This window comes from Maylandia zebra, linkage group LG2 (genome assembly GCF_041146795.1).
Source record: "Maylandia zebra isolate NMK-2024a linkage group LG2, Mzebra_GT3a, whole genome shotgun sequence".
Classification (NCBI taxonomy): Eukaryota; Metazoa; Chordata; class Actinopteri; order Cichliformes; family Cichlidae; genus Maylandia; species Maylandia zebra.
The window spans coordinates 12,565,534-12,588,395 of record NC_135168.1 but is presented as its reverse complement, the minus strand read 5'-3'; the positions used below and the strand labels follow the sequence as shown (position 1 = coordinate 12,588,395).

Below are 22,862 nucleotides of genomic sequence, written 5' to 3'. Positions count from 1 at the left end.
CTAAGGACCTCAACGTCTCTCTCACATTGTGTTTTTTAAACATGCTTCCATTTGTCACTTCAGTCTTTACTCTGAAATACAGGAAGAGAAATCATGGCTGAAACAATTTCTCATGAAACCAGGGGTTTGGTCCAACAGTCAGTTTGGTGAGGAAGGTTCCTAACTGAGAGAAGTGACCCAGAAGTATCTGTGTAGCAGCCACAATGAATCCAGATCATGAGCTTTATTAACTGATCAAAGTCTCTTCTTTCATCTTTTGTATCATTCAGTTTGCATTGGTAATGCCCATTATTGTAATGCTTTTTTAAGACGAGCAAAACTTTATTTCACTTTGGGTTAGCTGGGATAAGTGATGGATGGAGGGAATTTTACTTCAGCCACAGAAATCCTAAACAGGAAGGAGGAGCAGAGTTACAGTGGATCACTATCCAGCAGGGAAACAAGGTTTATTTCAATTTCTTGGCCATGAGTGAGATTTACTGAGTGGGCAAATTAGGGAGACGACACCATCAGATCCCGAGCCCTCCATGTGTTAATCAAGAGACGGCTGCTGTGCTACATCCATAAATAATGAATAAATTAGGAGCTAAAGCTGAAAGGACAGTTTATTTGTACCATCTTCACGTGAACACATTCAAGAACATCACAGATGAAGAAACATTAAAAACTTCCACACTACATAAAGCAAGAAAAATAGTTTTTCTTTCAGGTGGTTTCAGAAAAACAGAAACATCAAACATCTCCAAGACTCTCTTTGAAAGAACTAAAAACCTTTGTTCTCATGGTCCAATCATGAGTGAACTCCCCGATGAAGCCTTGTGTGCTAAAACATGTCAGAGTTTTAAAGGTTAAACATGAGTTTCCAAAACGTTTTGCTGGAGAACAATGAACTATTTGACTGAGTTTCAATCATTTACAGACGAGCAAAACCAGGACAGAGAAAAAAGGACAAAACTGACTCAGTAAAAAACAGAAAAGAAGATCCCATGTAGATCTGTATTATGTAGAAGTTCAGCCCAGCAACCAGTTCAGTTCAACACAAGTTTAAATGATTCTATCTGAACTCTGTGGAGCCTGATCTCAAGCTTTTTGAGTCTGACACAGAAACCAGAGGATCTTTCTGTGTCTTCAGATTCACTGTGATCCAGTGATGGGAGTGATTTCAGCCCTGAGTGATCACGCTGATGTTTGCACAGAGCAGACAATGAGGTGAATGTTTGGGCACATTGGTAACAGTGAAACAGTTTATTAGTAACGTGGGATCGTTTGTGTGCAGAGTATGAACTGAGATTCCTGAAGCTCTTGTCACACTGGTCACAGCTGTAGTTTCCTTCCATGTGTGCACGTTCATGAATGTTACGATTACCTGAATGTGAGAAGCTTCTCTCACAGTGTCTGCACTTGTGTGGTTTCTCTCCTGTGTGGACTCGTTTGTGTGTTTTAAGCTGACCTGCAGTGGTGAAGGATGACCCACACTGATCACAGAGGTGCTTTTTAACCCCACTGTGAATCAGTTCATGTCGTTTTAAGCGATGTGATGTGGTGAAGCTTCTCCCACATTCTTTGCAGTATTTCAGTTTGTCTCCAGTGTGTCTACGTTGATGTACTTTTAGGGCCTTTTGCTGACTGAAAGTTTTTCCACAGAGGTCACAATGAAAGTCTTTCCCACCACCACAGTGATGACAGGGTTGAGAACTGGATCCATCTGTGTCGCTCTGCTTCTAAACAAAGACACAAAGACAGTGTAAGTCAGTCCTTCAACATTTGTATCCTGAACGTCGCCTGAAATAAAGAGCATCTCTGCAGACGTCCAACTACATTTGACTGTTTCAGTTAACACACTCAGTTTACTGGGCTGCAATAACTACAATACTACCACCATAATACTACAGTAATACTAAAATCATAACTGAAAGGAAAATCTGAATAATCACTCAGAGCTGCTTTTCCATGCAGTAGAATTGCTAACATGCTAACACAGTTTAATGAGCAGAGTTGTTCCAAACAGTCAGGCTAAAATGACAAGATAACAATATAAATACATACCTCACAGTAGCTGCACTTGTAGAGTCTCTTTCTGGTGTGGATCTGTTGGTGTTCTCTCAGGTAACGTGGAGATTTAAAAGTCTTCTCACACAGGTCACATCGATAAGGTCTCTCCTCAGTGTGGGTAAACATGTGTTGTTGTAACTGTGCGTCTGTTGTAAACTCTTTGCCACACTGTTCACAGCAGTACACATCATGTCTAGTGTGAATGCGTAGGTGTGTATTTCGGTTCTCTCTCCGGCTGAAAGTTTTTCCACAGATGTCACAGCTGTATGGCTTAATTCCAGAGTGGGTAACTAGATGCCTCTGTAAGCTGCTACTGTGAGTAAAAGCTCTGCCACACTGATCACAGCTGTACGCTTTAACTCCACTGTGGATGAGTTGGTGTTTTTTTAGGTAACCCTTCAAGGAAAAAGACTTTCCACACAAGTCACAGCTGAACGGTCTCTCTCCAGTGTGGATGACCTGATGCCGTTTTAGTTTAGCCCTCACAGTAAAACCCATCCCACACTCGTCACAGGTGTGTTTTTTCTCTCCCTTTCTTCTGTGAGGTTTGTCGGCCTCCTGAGAGCGCTGACTTCTGGCTCCATGTTGGTCCTGCAGTGACAGAGATACAAACAGAGGCAGTGAGTGAAATGCAGTCGTGGAACAAACTCAACCTTCAAACTCCATTAACACTAGTTTTAAACCTGAAGGTGGAGCGTGGCACCAAACACATTAAAGGTCTCTTATCCCCACCTGCTGGTAGTTCTAACACATTACATCCAACCTGCTGTTAAAGATAATTCATGACTGTTCAAACACTAAAATCATGCCCATCCCTCCTGATTGTACACACACACACACACACACACACACACACACACACACACACACACACACACACACACACACACTATTTTATAATTTAGATTATTTTGTTGTTTCCTATTACATATTTCTATAATTTGTATAGATTTATACAGAATTATTCAGTGATAATAAATCCTATGTTTGTTTATTCTAAAGGAACCCCGTTAGCTTCCACAACAGATGTTGCTCGTCTTCCGTCAAATACTCACATAAAATATTACACAATAAAGTGGATTCAAGATATCCACATAATTTCACTCTTACATCCACAGTGAGGTTTCACAATTGTTCAAATATAAGCAATCAATAATAATAATAATAATATCAATAACATTGAGGCACATTACACAAATTTCAAAAACAAATCATGTCTTACAATATTTACAACAACTAAAAGCTCTGTAAATCGGCTTTTAAGTGTTCATTGAAGTTTTGAATAATTCTCTAATTTTATAAGGCAACTTATTCCACTTAAAAGTTGCTCTAAATGTAACAGTTTTACAAAACGTTACTTTTAACTCGAGCATTTACTAAATTGCAGCTTGTTGAAAACTGTGTAATATGATGATGTATTTCATCTGGATACTGCAGCTGAGCAGAATAAATGTGGTGTGTTTAACAGAATTGCTTTCTTTAGAACTACAAGTAAGCCATAGAATATTTTAGCCTGTACAGGAAGCCAAGAAAGGTTATTATGCATTTGATCAATATTAGTATAGTATGAACATCTTCACACATCTGGACGCCTTATTCTGGACTAACTGAAGTCTGTTAAGATCTGTCTTATTAGCTGCTGACCAAATGATTGAACAATACTCCAGATGAGACATTACTAGTGCATTAATGACATCTTTCATAATGAAGAAGTGATACACAAAGAGCATTTCATAGCCATAGCTATGCCTTGTCGGCAGAGTTATGTGACATTAGTGATGTTTGTACTTTCAGCGTTAACTTGGTTTTAAAGCCTTTAAAATATACGCCGTTCAATAGTCGACCTTCATCTGACAGAGAATGTGATGATTTTGTGGATAATTAAAGTCAGTCATATATCCACAAACACAACAAGCTGAAAGTCAGTGATGCTGCTCGGTTTGCAGTCCTGAACATCACGGCACAAGCAGGATTCACTGCACTGTTAATGTTAGCTGTGTTATATTGCTGCCTCTGTTCGGTGGTGTCGAGCCAAACGCACTTTAACGTGTGTTTGAACGAGCTGACGGTTCACTCGTTAAGCTGAAAGAAAGATGCTTTAATCACAGCAGTCACACATGTGTCCACTGCACCATCTGGAACTCTTCTTGTTTACACTCGTAATAACACAAACACTAAATCCTGCTTCTCTGGTGCTGTTGTGTAGCAGTGTGTACACCTGAGACTGTCACCTGTCTGTCTGTCCTGCACTCTCTCTCTGTTTCTTTCTCTCTGATTGTGGAATAAAAGTATGAACATGTGTTTATAAGTTACACTTGTGTTTGAATCCTGCAGCTTATCACACATTTGATTTCCATGTGTGACGACTGCAAGTGTCCAGAGTGAGGACAGACTGAGGGAGCCACTGCTGCACATCATCTGTGAGGCTTTGCAGCCCTGATGATCCACCAGGACAAACTCAGCAGTGTGTGAGGAAGAGGAGGAGGAAGAGCCAGCAGCTGCTGACAGATGGAGGGAATAGACAGACTGTTCCCTGTTTGTGAAGGACTGCTAGGAAAGTTTAACATAACTGTCTGTGCTGAATCAGTCTTATTAGGTAATGTTCAAATAATGTGATCATCCCAGTGTTTTCAGTGTGGGAGAAAGTACTCAGGGCCTTCAAGTTACACACTATGAAAGGCAGCAAGAAGTTTAATGTTCAGAAACCTAAAGTCTGTATCAGCAGCAGGATGGAGCTAAAAATAAATGTTGGTTTCAGTTCTATGAAGCTTTGAGTATTTTGGATCAGTAGCTGCTGTGTTTGTTGCATCATATTGCTGTAACTGTTTATATGCTTTATATATTCTGAGCTAAGTTGATCTATAGTGTTACATCATATTCTATAAGGATGTTATGTGTTTGTAGACTTTCTGCCCAGTTTGACCCATTTAGCAGAAGTCAGCCTGTTTAAGGCTCTGATATCTATTCTGTGTGACTTACAGCAGTTATGACATGGTCTGATTTTCTCACCCAATAAAGGAATATTTCATATATCAGTCTACTCTTCATTCTATCAGACACAGTTATCACAGCTCCTACATTTGCTTTTTACACATATATGTAAGCATTGAGCCACATTTAGTACCAACATATTAAATGAACAATATTTGTCCCTTATATATGATACATCTGTATACACACTGTCACAGATACTTGTCTGTGAGTGAAGTGATTAAAATAATAACTATAATATTGGCCATATTATATTTACATTACCACAGTGAGATGACTTTAGTCTCATGAACAACATCAGCTAATTGTTATTTACAGCTAATCTTAAACGACTGTTCAGCACAGAAATGAAGCCCAACAATCATGTTTCACAGTCCTGTGGTCTCAGCCTCAGATACTCATCAAATCACACAGAGCTCATGTAGAAACAAATGAACTAAATATGTTCTCCTTCATTTCTGTCAAACAAAGCTGTATGAAACGTTTCCAGCTGTTAGTATCATGGTTGCTAGGCAACCTGGGCAGCGCGACGGAGGCTAGACGTCCCATTTCACGAGCCTACGAGCCTCGCACTTCGGCCTTAGAGGTCTTTGAGTACGCGGCCCTTGAGGACTTTAAAGCTGCAGAACCTGAATCGGGATACAGCCATGATGATCTCCAGCCTCGTGCTCGCCAACATTCTCACCTGAGTTAAGAAGACGATCACTGAAATGGTCTCAGCAGGTCCTTTGATGACAGCAATGAAATGCAGTGGTAAGGCTTTTTGGGGATTAAGTTCGTTTTCATGGCAAAGAAGGACGATGCAGTTCATCTGATCACTCCTCATAACATTCTGGAGTGCAGGCAAAATGCTATTATAAAAACTTAAGCAGCAACTTCTCCAGGTTCCAATATTTATGCAATTCTCAAACCTTTTGGCCACGACTGTATAACCTCTTCTGAAGTTTAGTGGATATTATACATGGTTATGCTCAGGATGTGTCGGCCAGTTTCCACTGGAAACGCCTTTTGGTTAAACTGTCAGCGAGGAATTTGCATTTGCACTGTTACATTTTTATATAACTTTAATGCACATAAACAACAGCTGCTTGTTTCAGTGAAAATACATTGATGGGTTTTTAATAAAGTTGTGCAGCTGTAAAGTATTTTGTCTGGTGTCAATTCTATCGTCAGCTACATCGTTATGGCAAATGTTCAAATGTATATGGTGATAAATATCTTTGGTCATATGGTCCTGCTCTGTCTGTCACCTTCTGTGTTGAGCTCATTGTTTCCTCTGTAGTGGCTGAGCTGAGTCCAAGTAGCTGAAAATGTTCCTCTGCTGCTCCGTCAGACTCTCCTCCTCCTGCTGATCAGCTGGGACACAAAACAGATCTTTGTTAGGCTCCACACTGCACTGAAGAGTCAAAGTGTCTCATATGTTCATCTGACAAGTAAAAGAACACATTTTTGTTTCCCGAGGTGGGCAACTTGTTGGAAACAAACACAAAAGGTTTGAGCACTGATACCAGGGACTGTGCAAAACGAGGGATTTAGGAAAAGGAAGAGAGAGAGCAAGAGAGAGAGATGGAAGAGCAGGAGAGAGAGATGGAAGAGCAAGAGAGAGAGATGGAAGAGCAAGAGAGAGAGATGGAAGAGCAAGAGAGAGAGAGCCAGGGCATCGATTACTTTGCTCGCCCTGAACCTGCCATATTACAGGCCTTCTTAGATTACCACCCACAGCAGAACAGTAGCAGTGCAGTTGTGATGAGGGTGTTCAGCTGTAAAGATGGCACCAACAGGAAGTGGCTTACTTATTGCAAAGAACGCCATTTATTGTTCTGCTTTGTGTGTCTGGCATTTGCAAGGCTGACTGACACCAGCACATTTATAACAGGCATGAGTGACTGGCGACATATACATCTGCGCACAGAGGAGCATGAAAAGAGCAATACACACCAGACCTGTGCTGAAGCTTTTTTCTTAAGGTGCTCAAAAGGCAACATCAGGAGCTTGTTTGCTGGCAGTCAGTTGTCAGCTCACAGAGCACAAGTGAAAAAGAGACGGCAAGTTTTAGAGCGTATAGTGGATGTGATCAAAGTACTTGGGAAGAGGGGACTCAGCTATAGGCATGTGGAGAATGAGGCTGCATACACTTTAGGTGATAACACCATCGATCATGGTAACTTTCTGGAACTGATTGTGTTATTAGGCAAGTATGATATGTGCCTTGGAGAACATTTGAATGACTACATTGAAAAAAGCAAGAAGTTGCATCAGACCAGTGGATCAAGAGGTAGAGGATCTCTCATCACCCTACTCTCCAAAACAACTGTCAACTCAGTGATTGATGCACTTGGCCATCTCCTTCAAGAGAGCATCGCCAGTGATGTCCAGAAAGCTGGGATGTTTTCTGTTCAGCTAGACACAACCCAAGACATCACAGGTTATGATCAGTGTTCAGTAATCATCAGGTATGTTACTGAGTCTGTGCAGGAGAGGCTTGTCTCCATAGTGAGGTGCGAAGCATCCACGGGGCAGTACTTTGTAAACTTGCTTTCCGGAGTTTTAGAGCATCTGAATCTAGACAAGGCCATGTGCATTGGGAATGCAACAGATGGTGCTTCAAATATGCAGGGCCAGTACAAAGGCTTTTCAGCACTTATGACTGCCCAGTCTCCAACTCATGTGCATGTGTGGTGCTATGCACACATACTTAATCTTGTGATTGCTGACACAACACAAAGTGTCATTGAAAGTGGATCACTCTTTAATTTACTTAATGACATAGCTGTGTTCATCAAGGAGTCCTATCACAGGGTTGATCTGTGGGAGAAACAAACCGAAAACACAAGACACAGACGCCTCAGTCCAATAGGTGAGACACGGTGGTGGGCCAAGCATGATGCCCTCCAGAAAATCTTTGGACATTTTGGGAAACCAGATGATGGCCTCTTCGTTGATGTAGTGCTGACGATGGAAGCCATTGAAAAGAGGGAGAAAGAAAAGCCAGCTGTTTGTGCCAAAGCACGAGGCTTTAAAGAGTGTCTCTTGAAGCATGAAACTGTGTTAACAGCACAGATATTTCTTAGAGTGTTTGAGCAAACAACTCCTGGGTGTGTGTTAACACACACGAAACTCTGGCTGATTGGGTCCCACACCCAATTTCACACCTTGGCTCAGGTGATTAGAGGATCATCAGGGGGTCCTTTTGTCCCTCTGTGGGGGTCACGGGGTCACTCCCACTAGGTTTATATCTGGGACTCTCCACCATTTGACCTTAGAACTGAAGAAGCTTCTCGGATGAGAGGTGAAACGTCTTCAAGCAACTTAAAGAAGTCCAGACGCTTTTCTTTGCAAGCTCCTTTGACTACGATGACCTGGATGACTGAGAACCTTCACAGACATATGATAACTGGAGTGTGCAGCGTTTCCATGCGCAGTTTTCCTGCATCTTGACTCATGTGTGTGGAGTGTTCATAGCATCAGCATCATGTTTTTGTTTATTTGTTTTGTTGGGTTGAAAATAATTAAATAAACGTGTGATCATGCCTATGGATCACCATGGCACATATCTCCAGCCATATGATTTATTTATGCAGATGACAAAGTGAGTGTGAATGTGTCTGACATCACAGTGTTTTTGTGCACTGTGCAAAAGTAATTGCCTCTGATTGTGAGTGAGAGCAGTGATTTTGCGGATCACAAGCTATTGTAAAGGGAAAAAAAAGAGTGAAAAAGAGACAAATTACATTGTAGACGAAGAAAAATAATCATAGGAAAAAGGTTTTGTGTTGATCAGCCGAAAAACAACTACAATGTCATTTTCTGCTTTTAAGAAAGGATTGTTCACACAAACACAGAGAGAGAGAGAGATGTGTTGATTAAGCAGTGATGATGATAATGAACATGTCTTAGTTTGTCACTTTCAGGTGAAAAGCAGACCTGAATCAATTTTCCACATGCAGCGGTCGGAAGAAAGTTATAGTTTAACATCATTGGAAACGTTCAGGCCAAGTTTCTGGCTGACTTATTTACAGCACCATGTGTTTCTCAACCTCACAAGCAAGCTCACACCTCCCTGAAGACAAGGAATGCAGCTCCAAAGCAATAACATGGCAGATAAAGAGACAGCAGCAAAGTCCTGAACAAAAAGTCCCAGTGAGCAGCAGCAATGTGGACAAACAGCACCAGAGAAGAAGAGCAAACCCATCATCCTGCCTGATCGGATGAATGGCACTGTGTTTCCAACAAGCTGCAACTTCACTATGCATGTGAAGAAAACTTTTGAGGAGAACTGAGGAGACTGTTGGAGTTTGACATTTGCCACCTGTGGAGTAAAATGGCAAGAAGAGACAGTTGAACACAGGACAAAGCTGAAGGAGAACTGCCGGCTGTGAACTGTTGAAAGTGGGAGAGGACAAGAGAGTGAGATGACAAAAGAGTGAGAGAAAGTGGAAACACAGAGGAATGCTGTTATTAAATGTGGGAAATCAAAATTTGGGTTAGCAAACCTGGGGAAAAGAAAACTGACTGCTTAAGTTGGAAAATTGAGACGGAGTCTGAAACAAATAGAAACATACAAAATCACACAAACAAGCAGAACATGCATTAACCCTACTAACAATTCCAAACACAAAATAACTCATGAAGACTCATAGCACATTAGTTAAGAAATGATTAAATAATAGCAGAGAAGTGTGTAGGAAAGGCAGGTTTAAGAACATGCTCTGCTGGAGATGCAGCTCCACAGACATGCATTAGACCTGCCTAATAACACAAACACCCATGCAATGAAAATTAGCTTGTTATCTTTCATCAGTGTAAAATAGTGTCAACTTAGCAGACACTTGTTATCAAATACTGAATTTATCCTAAAGAAAAAAAAATTGACTCTCTAGGTTGCAGGACAACAATTTAACCTTTGTGGGGGAAAAAAGATCCTGGTTTGACTAACCAGTGATCAGACAATAAATTTAGTGTTAAAATGGTAAATTGGGAGAAGCTTCCTGCTTGATTAATGCAGCAAGTAATTTACTGTATGAGGGAAATTCTATTTTTGTGATACTATTTTGAACATGCTTTCCTGTTGTCCTGTCAACTTAGTGGGTTAATAGCTGATATGCAAATTAGTTGATCGGTTTTAGATTAATGAAAGGTGACTGAATTCTAGCACGAGTGAATGAGATGTGTTGGAGTTGTTGTGTTGAGTGGAGACTCTAAAACACTGAGTTTCCTGCTTTGATGTGCGAGTGAATTCTGTATCTAGATACACAACTCTGAATACGTCAGAACAAACTTCTTTTATGAGGTGCATGACAGCATGTCACATGTTTTATGATGAAGGGAAAAGGAAAATTGAATAAAATAGATCTGTGGCCTAAATGAGTGAAGAGCACAGACCTGGTGATTAAACTCATAGCTAATAAGACACATTAGGCTTATGTGTGTGTTGTGCAGCTGATGGTTGGCTTGGAGTGAATCTAGCTGATGATTTTTCTTCTGTTGTGAAGTCGAGCCTGCCGATTAGTATGATGGTATGATGAACCATGCTAATGGTATGATTTACCCTCCTGAGATGAGGAGTTTGTGTCATGACTTAACAAGGCCTTTTTATTTTGATACTTTCACAGTGCACTGAAAGTTTTGTTTGATAATCTCTGTTATTTTTCATTTTATCTTTTGAACAGGCACTGATTTTGTTTGTCCATTTCTTTTCTTTAAGCAGATCTGCACGTCAGAAATTAAAAGTGCTATACGACCTGTCGAGAAAGCCTTACAAGTGAGTTTTCTCCACATTAAAATGGGCTCAGGAGAAAGCCACTTATTTGGGACAATTATTAAATGAATGTCCCAGCCTAAACCGGATTCAGCAAGGTAATCCGATCTAGAAGTTCTTTTTCTTTTTGAAATGACGTCATTTTGCTGGAAGTGGAAACTAAATGCGACGACAGGTTCCACTATCAGCAAAGAATGAATGAATGAATGGAAATAAAGAACAAACTGACTGACTGGTAAAAGCTGACAGGACATGACCACGACTCAAGGTTAACCTCCACCTAGACAGGACAAAAGGGTGGATGAATTTATGTGTTTTTTGTTACAGGAGCAGAAAGATGACAGCAACATTCGCGGTTGCATGACGATTTAATCTTTTAAATGCCATCTTTTCTGTCTGTGAATTTACTATGTGTGTGTCATCCACTAACTTGTGTTGCTCACAGACATTACTGTGAGAAAGTGTACACACCTGCGCAGCGCTAACATTTACATTTCTTTTTACAGCAGATGATTAATCATGTGTTTGATCATGTGATTTATAAGAGGATTAGTTAATGTTTTCCTACTACAGGATTTCTGGGTTTATATGTGACTGTCATTCTTTCCACAGCTAGGGTTGGCTACCTTTATGGTGTTTTTATGGCACCTCTGGAACCTGTTGACCTGTGTCTGACCTCCGTCTGACCACAGTCAATGTGTATTGCTAATGTTTGTTTCTTTGAGAATGCTGTGGAGGATTCGGCACAAGCGGTCAAGTGACATGAGTAAAACAAATAAGAGGTTACGGTGTTTATGGGAAAGTTGAATATGGGCTCTTAGCTGGCCACTTTGAGCCCATAGGGATATATGAGTGGAGTGAATTTGCTTAAGAGAAGTCATTGATTACATTAATGTTAACTGAGCACATGGGATGATCCATGTCTGAGGCAAATTAGGGAAATAATTGTAGTTTCCCGATTTGAGAAAACCTGCACATGACACTTGTCTTGCTGATGTTGAATGCTTATTACTCTTCTGATATATTGTTTATAAGAGTGAAGTTGATTTTATTGTATGCAGGCTCCTGGTGGAGCCAGTTTTTAAGACAGGGATCCTGGTTTGGTGAGTTGACGCATGGTTGTCCATGCGTCAAGAAGTGGGGTCCAGAATTAACATTAAACAATGTTTACTATTATTGTTACAGTGATTTGTGTGATTAGCTGTTTATTTACAAGTATTAAATCTATGCAAGTGGTGCATCCATGTTCAGATGAGGCTTTGATGGCCTATTAGTGAAGTTCACTGAACTAAAGAATGTGGTTTGATGATTGTTGACATGCTCTCCAAATAGAAGTCTTTCTGAAATACAGGTGCAGCAGTGAGAAGCGAGAAACATTCCAGGCATAGCCCAGGCAGTGGTTGAGGTCAAAGGTCAAGCTGGTTGGGGCCCAGCATGAGATCAGACCTTGGAGCCACAGCAAGGACCATGAAACTGCCTGCAAAATAGCGGAGAGACCCTCCTGGATTTATCAGAGCCACTGCAAAGAGGTCGAGGTCCCAGGAAACCCCAGCACCCTCAAGACAGCACAATAGAGAAATCTCACACTTGGTTGTTTCGGTGGTGAGGGGGGAGTGCTGATTGAGCCCCCGTAGGGTAAGCTCGCACTTCAACCTCCAGCCTCTGATCAACTCTAGGGCAACCAAGTGCCAGGCGTGACAGCTGAATCAGCAGAACCAGGAGGAAGGCAGAGAAGCTGAGTGTTTTGAGACAGATCCAGCAGGCCCAAAATCAGGACTATCCATGACGAGAAGGAGTGCCTAAGAGGATCGTCCACAGGATGGGAGCTGAGGCCAGGAGAGAGACTTCAGGAGGATCAGAGATCATCTTCAGCAGCGTAGGGACAGGAAAACTCGAGGGATGACGGGAGCGTGCCAGGCTCCATCGACAGCGCAGAAGGAGTTCGATGATGACATCATGATTCTGTGAAAAGCACAGGAACCAGAAGCTATGGTGGTGATGACAGCAGTTTCCTATGAACATCACCTAATGCTGTGCCACTGTACTGTGAATACGATGATACCCTGAAGACTGCTGGGATCACAACAGCAGTAAGATAACGGAACCCTGCACCCTTTCCACAGAGGTGTTTCTCTGCAGAGCGTGGACAATGAAGGAGTCATAAATATCCCCCTCACAGGACGAAGGCTTGAATGAGGTGGTGGGGGTTGGTAGAGGCCATAAAACTAGAGTGCTGAGAGGTCTGCAGCTTTGGAAATAGCTGAGACCCATGTTGACAAACAACAAAACTAACTAGTATGTTTGAATGTTTATTCTACATACATTCGGACTCTGGTCCTATGGACAGTGATGGAAACAACTGGAAGAGACATTCATGACGCCCTGCAGAACTCAAACCACTCTGCAGAGAGACATGTGATTTGCACACCCAGAGAAAACACCACCAAGCTGAGATGGTTTTGAAAATGTTACTTTCTTATTTTCACTATTAAATTAACAATTTCTTTGTTTGCTTGTAGGATGCAGTTTGCCATGAGATGAGATCACTGAATGGGATAACTAGGGATGGGTATCGTTTAGGTTTTATCCGATACCGGTGCCAAATCGGTACTTTTGAAACTGTGCCGGTGCTCAAACGGTGCTCGAACCGGTGCTTAAAGAATGGAGAACACAAAATTGGTCCAAAAACCTCTCATATTCAGCTGGTTTTTTGTAAAAAGATAACAATGTTAGCCTTTTCTGCAGCTATGGGGTATATATGGTATCACTCTTAGCTGGAAGCAGTGCTTAAACAATGGAAAAAATACAAACTTTGTCCAAAAACCTCTCATATTTAGCCGTTTTCCACTTTTTCTTTGGTCGTTTTAGCTTTTTTGGCCAGGGTGAAGGGAGTATCTGTCATCAAACAAGAAGACAGCCGCATGTAGCTATGATGATGTTTGCTAGTTCACCTTACATGCATTAATGTAATAACGTGGTTAGCCTACTCAATGTAAATTACACACGAACAACATTAAGCTACTCACGCAGAGAAGAACGGCTGCTGCTGCCATCCAATACGGCGCATTTCTCGGCTTTAAAAAAAAAAAAACGCTATGCGTCGCCAGGTGTTTCATCGGATTCGAGGTGTTACTTCCTTTGACAGTATCACAGTATCAGCTTAAAGCACTTGTTGCTGCTGAGTTTGCATATTTTGCTGTGAAGTACAGCCAGATTTTTGACCGCTTTGCCTTGGGCATTTTTAATCTGTAGCTCTGCATAAAAGAACGTACGTACCTGGACCCGCCTACTATCCTCGGAAACGTAAAATGATTGGCTAGAAGTGTATCACAGCTCAGGAAAAAAAAGCACCGAAATAAAGCACCGAAATGTGCGCTGCTTTTCGGTCTGGTTACTACCGTTTATGTCAGAACCGGTGCAATCATGGCACCGGACACCGGTACTCATCCCTAGGGATAACCGCTAATACATTTGTTAAACTGTGTATTTTTTCAGTAATTTAGGGTGATTTGACATATGCTGAATATAACAATGTTTGCATTGAAACTGTCAGACATTAGGTATTCGTAACTGGGGACTTTTCAAGCATAAACGTCAAAAAGGGGGGAATGTTAGATTTTGTATTGTTGATTGTCATTTATGCTTAGAAACATTTACTCATATATGCTTAGAAGTATATAATCATTGGTAGATTGAAAGGATGTCTCATCCTAAAAGAGGTCTGTATTAACTCTGTGTAGAGGGGGGTGCATACATTCCTCTGCACAGTGTCCTGGCATGGATCACACTCCCTAGGAGAGTTTATCTTTGATTTATGGTATAGCAAGCACACGTATATCTGTTTAAGTATAAGAGCCTTTTGTTAGATGGACCCAGACGTCCTGGCACCAGCTAGCACCAGAGTCTACACAGGGTCACACCCACATACACACACACACACCCACATACACAGGCAAGGTACTCTTTGTTTGTATGTAGACGTCATATGTTAATGAACTTATGCATATTCATGTAACCTCAATAAAAGAACAGTGGTACGGGAGAACGGACGAGAGCAACTGGGGTTAAGCGAAGGGACGGCGCTTTGTCCGGTTTTCTCCCGTGCACGAGAAACATGAAGAAGCTTGCCTACTTGTGTCTTGCTTTGCAGTGTAATTATATTGTCTCCAACGTTCCAGCGGATGGGTTCAAGCTACAAACCTATCATAGGTAACGAGGTAAGTTCCATGTCTGAGTCAGAGTCGTCTGGGCAGTGTGCCATTGCGATTTCAAAAAAATTAAGCCGCTCCAGGGCACAGCGCAGTTATTGATATAGCAGTAAAAGAGTCAGTTAGGTCAGACTAGAAAGACAAAACTGCAAAAATGCATTCAAGATTAAATTTAGAAAAACCACATATAAAATTTCGCCCAACAACTGAAATTAGACTGGAGTGATCAGAACCATGTTATTACAATAGCATGTCTGCAACACTAGAGCTCAATGCAAGATTAGTTTTAAGTCGTTTCGTTATACTGAGCCGAAGACCAGCACCAACGGTTGTAGTCGGCCAAGCTATCACTTACATGTGCTACAGTCAGTCTCAGCAGAGGGAAAGGGGAATGAAAAGCCAGCAGAAATGTTCATGTCCAGGCTCTCCACAGAAGAATTAATCCTTAGAAGACGAAAGCAACAACAAATAACAAATCCACGGAGTCCATTCGCGTCGCGGAGTCAGCTTCTCTCTTTTTCTTTCTCCTAAGCGGAGCAGCGGCACACCACGGTATCCAGAAATTAGTCGGGTCCCACCTGAGCTGAGGCTGCGGCCATGGCTGGAGAAAACGTCCGAGCGTCCGCAAAACTGGGGGGATTTCCGAGACAGTTCACGTGCTAGAAGAGAAGAATCCTCGGCGGGATGCAAAAATTGTCTGAAGTCCAAGGGGAAAAAGTTCGGGCGCCAGTTGTAACGTGCAGTGGAGATGAAGCCAGCCGCGGAGGTGTGCAGGTGGATAGCGAATGAGCAACAGCTTCTGACTTTCCAAAAAGTACTCATTTATTTACAATATCAAAAATAAAAGTGCTACCTCTACCACACATTACTAAAGAGCACACTAGTCCGCGTACACACGGGAGCATCCATTACAGGAGGAGTGCGAAGAAGAACAAAAAGGGGGTGACACCAGTCGTGAGACAGGAGGCGCCGCCATGTGGTGATACACTGCATTACAATAGCAACTGTTACAATATAAATATTGTTCTGAGAGGCTTTTTGTTGGTTGAGTCTGAAATTGATTGTATGTACAATTCATATCCTTATAAAACGGCAGAAATATGGTGTTTTATTAATAAACTTACATTCATGGCAGTGGCGTGTCTAGAAAATTTTTGTTGGGGGGGCCAGGTAGGGGCACAGATTTGGAGAAGGGTGGCAGATGTAATTGGCAGATAATGTTTAAAAAAAAATTCTACCAACCATTAACCATAATTCAATAATCCTGTAAACCTAATAACCGAATGCGCTTTTAACGCTTATTAGAATGAGATTTTAACCACTCCGGTGCAAAGTTTTTAGATACTGCGTTGATAAAGTACAAGAGATACAATCAGTGCTTTGTCAGTGTTTACTCAGCATTCAAGGACAGCAATATTTGCATAGTGTTTTTACTGACATATAGTGCACATATGTTTTGGGCAAAAACATTTTTTAATATTAAAATACGAACATTTGTAGCAAACAATTGACAAATTAGCCAATGCCAATGTAAAACTTTATTTGCCTGTTAAAAAAAGAAGATAATCTTCTCACAAACTGGTGTTTGATTTTGAAACAGGGAAAAAGTGGGGAAACAACTGAAAAGACTAATATTTGAATAAAACCTGAAAGCAAGTAAATACTTTCTATGCTGCCTTATGGTAAACTTTGGTAATATTGATAAAGAACAACACTGGCTGATGATGAAATACAGTCAGCTGGCATGGTGACACTGCCAGTATTAACCTGCAGGACTGGACCGGTACAGAAAATCGGGCATTTTGACTAGAGACCGGCCCACCAGGTATTAAAGCCATAAAGCCTTTGAATGAAAACAAATGCTGTTGTGACAGTGATGTACAGTTTTGTTGGTATATGTATGATTTCTATACATTTTACGTCAGATAAAAACTTTGGTTGTAAGATTCAGATAATTATTTAATAAAAGCTAGATATTTTAAATGAGAATAAGAAAGAAAAGTATTTCTTTGTGCCCCCTTTCCCTGTTAATGCCCTACCTGCCCCCTGGCAAAAATTTGCTAGATCCACCCCTGCACAGTTACCAGCTGTCAGCTACATAGAAAAGGATCCTGGTGTTATTTGTCTCTCAGAAACAGTTCATAACTTCCCTTCAACTCATTCATGTGACCTAAAAGGTAAACCTGTTTCTCCATCACCTGTTCAGCTCTGATGGTTCAGTAAGGACATCTCCTGGTTTCATCTTCATGTTTCCCTCTCACCACATATACAAACCGACATCACCCAGCAAAGTGGGCGATAAATAAATGAGAGAGAAAAGCCGATCAGCTGATCATTGATCAGTTTCATGATTGAAGTAGCAGCAGGAGAGAGAGGGTGAGAGAATGAGAGAAGAAGAGGCAGCTGTGCAGCGTAACGACAGAATAACTCCAGCTTTGTGTCTTTTTCCATTCTAGCTAAAGTCCGGGACAAACTGCGTCTCTTCTCAGCTCAATACGAAACGTGTAATATTTTCTCTGAATGAGGGACCATTCCATTTTTTTAAGGAGCCGTTGGCATGAATAAAATAAAGTTCACTATCAGTAACATCATAGCACCCACCCAGCTGTATAAAAACTCCATCAAGCTGGCTAGAACGCAGTACGAGTTATTGCAACTGAGGGTAAAAAGTCAGCACAACGAAAATAAACTCCACCTAAACTTAGTTTATATCTGACCCAGATAGACTGCAGGTCATAACTTCTTACCTGAAGTTCAGTTCACCTGACACTCGGACTGGCGGCTGCCTCGGGTCTCTCCTCCTGCCTCCCCTTCCCTCATCCACCTGCTGGCCTTTGTGGAAGCCCCGCCATAGCCACCACCAAACAACTGAGTTATTTTTACACATCGACCTGCATCTTATAACTCATAACTCTTATGTTAGCTGCCCTCAGTAGCATACTGTCTGAAATATTCGACGGCTGCAAAAATTCTTTAAGTGTTATTTTTTCCTTGGGATTCTAATTTCACCGAAGTTTACTAAACTCAACAAACTTAATATTACTTACCGGGACATTTATTCTGTCCTCATTTTCTTTCACCGAAAAATTGTTTCCTGCAGTGTTGTCCTTCGTGCTTGGCTCGCCTACCTTTGCTAACGTGATGCGCATAGCGCAGAAGCCGATGCTGCATTCACTTAGACTCGGATATCTGAGCTTCACCGTGAAAACATAATCGTACATTTGATATTTGATTGAATTTTATTGTTTTACCTTTGGGGTGGCACCTGGGGTGGCCAGTCTGGTTGGGGGGGTGGCCTGGACACCCCGCTGGACACGCCATTGATTTATGGATATAAAATAGCTAAAAGTATTAACATGCCTCAGAGAAATCACTAATAACACTAAGGGCTGGACGGATTTGATTTGCATTCTTCAAGAAGAGTGTGGTGTCATCAGCTAGCTGGCTGATGATGAGCTCCTTATCAGCTGTGCTGATTCCTTGTATAACAGGTCAAATCTCGGGGTGGAGTCTTAATCATTTTAATTGAGCTATTGCCATTCGTGTACAAGGTTTTGATAGCTTTACAGAAAAATGCCAAATTTTTCCAAAGAGTGGAAAATAAATTGATGTTCAATTGTATCAAAAGCCTTTTAAAAATCCAGGAAGAGAATGAAGCTATAGTCAGATACCAAATCAGAGTAATCAAGTAGATCTAAAACCAGTCTCATGTTCTTAGAAAGGTGTCTGTTTCTCATAAAGCCTGATTGTGTCTCATCGATAATTGTGTCCAAGAACTCTTTCATTCTGTTAGCAAGTACTAAAGCCATAATCTCATAGTCATCATTGAGCAGACAGATGGGTCTCCAATTATCAATAAGATGTAAGTCTTTGTTTGGCTTTGGAATAAGTGTTATGAGACCCTGAGTAAGAGTAGGAGGGAGGATGTTATTCTCTACACTTCCTATGAAAAGCTGCAGTAAGAACGGAGCCAGGAGATTAGAAAATGATTCATAAAACTCTGCAGTTAAACCATCTGTGCCGGGAGATTTGTTGGCCTTAAGTGCAGGAATAGGATTACAAACGTCCTCCACAGTCAGAGGGCTGTCACAGTGACTTCTATCTTCCACAACAATAGTTTTTAGGTTTTTAATATTATTGAGAAACAGCGTTGAGACATATATATATATATTCTACTTTTCTAAATGATTGACTATTTCAATGGAGAACCTAAATGACACGGACCTGTGTTTGTTATTACATATCTCTATTTTGAATGTGACAAGTCTATCATTGCCTGTTATTCATAGGTATTAACAGAGTTTTTGGCCTTTTTTCCTCTATAACAGTTAATTGACTCTTTACAGTGGCCTGCTATGGTTAATAATAACATGTTCAGTCATGAGTGAAATCAAAGCTTTTCTTCACTTTAGCATTTAACATTCCCAACAATATAATGTGATACCTTAATTAAAACACAGCTAATAAAACACAATTTTCTTAATGCAAACATCAGTGACTCAACATTAGCAACCAAAGGGTTCAGTCTGCAGCTCACACTCATGTGAAGCTACAGCCTCCCCCTTTAGTCTCTGTCATCCTTCTGCTCCTGCACAAACAAAGCAAGACAAAACCTCCACCCTTCTTCTACAGGCTGGGTGAATTGTTGTGGACATTCACTAATCCTAAAGTCGGCACCGTTTTTGTCTCAGTATCAAGTCAGTTAAACTTTTAGTCGTCAGTCCGTCACAGTCCAGTCACATGCATACATCCACACACATTCATACCAGATATTGCTGATAATGGAGTCTGACACGCAGCCTATTCGAGCCTCCATCACCAGCAAGATGACGTCATCATTTTAAAGGAAAACAGCTCCTTGTTTTTGGACTGGATTGACTCGCTGCAATCCTTTTAGGCTCAGGACTTCTCATGTGATCAATGTCACATATAAGTGAATTTCTCCCAAGCCCATTATAATCATGGAGAAAAACACTTTGCCACTGTTTCCAGTAAGAATATTTTATAGCGCTTTAAAGTTCAACCTCTCAGGTCTGGATTAAAGAGCTGATTTGTTAAATCGGGAACTCACAAAATACTAAAATATCACCACCGGTGGATCACACCTCTCAGATGTTCTTATCTCAGTGCACTGTAACAAAAGCACAAACAAACGCAACCAATAAAATACTAATAAAGTAACAAATACTGGGGCCCATTGCAAACATGTCCAAGCATAAAACCATCTTTCTCTCTCTTAGAGAAAGAAAACAATCCAAACCTCACTGATAAAATCAACCTAGTGTCAAGCAAAACCCAAAAATCAACCAAAACTTCACCAGATAGTTTTCCTCCCTCCCGGGACAATATTGTGCAGGAATACAGGCACCGTAACTCCTTTTGCACTGACAAAAACATGTTGGATTTACTTGATTCAATAGTGGACACTGGTTGCACACAAAGGTTTTGCTTTGGCAGAAACTTAAACAACTGAGTTAAATCAACACAACCTTTTCATATTCAGTAAACCTGCATGTTGTGTTCATAAAACACGATTGAAACATGTTCAGATGGAGTAAGTTGAGCTCCTGGAACATTTTAATCCTTCAATTGAAATTGAATGGGTCTACAACAACTACCATCCTCCTATCTCTATCCTGGTTGCAGCAGGGCTGGGAAATAACCCTGAAGTGATAGGTTACCAGGCAGGGTACACCCTGGACAGCTCACCAGTCTATCAGATAGAAACACACAGCCGTTTACATTCATGGATAATTTAGCCCAGGACCTTCTTACTGTGGAGCAACAGCACTAACCAGCATGCCAACAATGGAGGAAATACAGGAAAGCTATGATTTCCTGTATTTGAGGCAGAATTATTTTGTTCTTGCCCTTGACAGGTTAATCCACAATAAATAGCAACAGCATGCATGTGGTGTGTGTGTCGTTGTCTGCCTCTTATAACTCCAGTGATTTTCCTGTAGTTTGAAATCTTATGCGGTGTTGACACAATAATTTGTTGTAAACCAGGAAATTCCCAACTGTGGTAGAAAGCACAGCTTAGCCTTAGCAAATGTTCAAAGAAAAGTCGTCATTTCCTGATTTCTGCTTCACTGATAAATATTGTCACACTGGGGTTTTTGCAAATGATATCAGTGAGCACTGTGTGGCAGCTGGAGTCAGACAACTGAAGCTCCCACAATCAAGACCACAAACAGCTTTCAAAGGAGATTTGAAGCTTTTCTGGCAGCAAACTTCATGATTTATGGGACTGGAACTGGAACAGAAACTACCTGATCACCAATGGTGAGCTGGCATGGAATTATTTTTATGACATTTTATCAAAGTTATAAATAAGCATGCCCATTAACACATAGTGAGTGAGCATGTTGTCTTCCCACGCAGTGAACAGCAGATGCTAATGTTTTTGTCACTTTTTACAGAGTCAAACTCAAAGTAAGGTCAGTGCTTCCACGCTTTAAACGCTGCACGCTCACACTCTCTCCACACTCGATAGATTATCCATTGTTCATCTGCACACAGCTGCGGTTTTAGTAACGCAGTAACGCAGCGTGCTTACGGGAAAGTAACAGTAATCTAATTACCTTTTTTGCAATAGTAATCCCTCACTTTACTCGTTTCTTGAAATAAGTAATCGGATTACTTCCCATCTCTGGTCGGAGCTGTGCACTTGTGGGTTCCACCTTGTGTACACGTTTATCTTTGCTGTGTGTACTTGTACCTCTGAGTGGAAGCTGAACTCTTGAGTTCGAGTATCGAAGCATCAGCTGTGACGTTAAAGTTCAAACAGCTCGTTCATTTGATGTGCAAATGAACGAAGGTAACGCCGTTTTCATGTGGATGTGTCACTGAGACACTTTCCACATCCACAGCTCACAAAATGGGAAAACTATAGAAGTATAACAATGAAGAAGTTACTATGTTACGGGTCCCAAGGATGAAGACCTCGATGACAAATATGTTACCTGTAAAAGCAGGTGAAGAGCAGAGTAAGGAAGACACGATGCGTCTCTGCTTTCCTCCAGAACGTGTCTGAGTCTGATTTATTTCACACAAATAAATGCTATAAAACACTAAACATGAGCTTTCAATATACTGTTCAGCTGGTTCCTCATTCACATCAATGACATTTACTTATTTCACAACATCAGTGAAATATACTCTTTTTAACTGGTTCAGTTTCTCAAGTTCACACTTCTTTCCATAACAGCTACATCCTTTTATCATATCAATAAACACATCACATTGTCTTCTGCAGTGTCTTACTGGCTAAACAGTTCTATTCAATAACAGCATTGGTAAATACATTACATTTGTTCCCTCCAGTAATTTACTGGCAAAATCACTATTTAGTGCATCATGAAACACAGCTTGTTGAATCAACCCATGAATGCCTCTGTTAGCTACACAGAGTTGCTCAGAGTGCTTGTGTTACACTAGCTAATCTACTCAGTCACTTTAACAGAACTATTAACATTCACATCTCACAGAACTGATTTGATTGGAGCATTACAACACGTTTGCACAGAGCATAGGAGCGCACTGACTCTGCTTCACGAGCGCTCCACCTAACGAGCGGGCTCGCGGTGCGGTCGCGCGGGACACTCCTCTGGTTTTCTCCCGTGTTTACATATAAATAACTTTGGCGGACCGCCTTAACTCTCCCATTCACATTAACGTGGGTAACCATGGTGACAATAAACAACATTTTCGGTGCGAGCACCGTGTACCGACCTGTAAAAGCAGGTGAAGAGCAGAGTAAGGAAGACACGATGCGTCTCTGCTTTCCTCCAGAACGTGTCTGAGGAAGCAGCGGAAGGTGGGCTCCACTTACTGCTCCCCGAAACCCCGGA

The 22,862-nt window shown here is 41.2% G+C and overlaps 1 protein-coding gene across 2 annotated transcripts; it reads right to left on the bottom strand.

The window, feature by feature from the left end:
• Positions 1–587: 587 nt before the first annotated feature.
• Positions 588–22,476, bottom strand: LOC143420817 (uncharacterized). 2 transcript variants are annotated; one of them, XM_076889144.1, is made up of 4 exons: positions 21,975–22,476; positions 6,294–6,399; positions 2,047–2,643; positions 588–1,721 (listed from the first exon to the last, which is right to left on the bottom strand). In XM_076889144.1, exons 2-4 carry the CDS (start codon positions 6,309–6,311, stop codon positions 1,029–1,031), a joined length of 1,308 nt encoding a protein of 435 aa, XP_076745259.1. In that variant the 5' UTR covers positions 6,312–6,399; positions 21,975–22,476; the 3' UTR covers positions 588–1,028. The 2 variants fall into 2 exon arrangements, with proteins under 2 accessions (XP_076745259.1, XP_076745263.1); XM_076889148.1 differs by lacking the exon at positions 21,975–22,476 and adding an exon at positions 15,365–15,458.
• Positions 22,477–22,862: the final 386 nt, after the last annotated feature.

Excerpts from the sequence above, each read along its gene's own strand:
- LOC143420817 (XM_076889144.1), bottom strand. Across the intron at positions 1,722-2,046 it reads ACAAGTGCAGCTACTGTGAG|AAGCAGAGCGACACAGATGG; the intron begins GTATGTATTTAT and ends GTCTTTGTTTAG.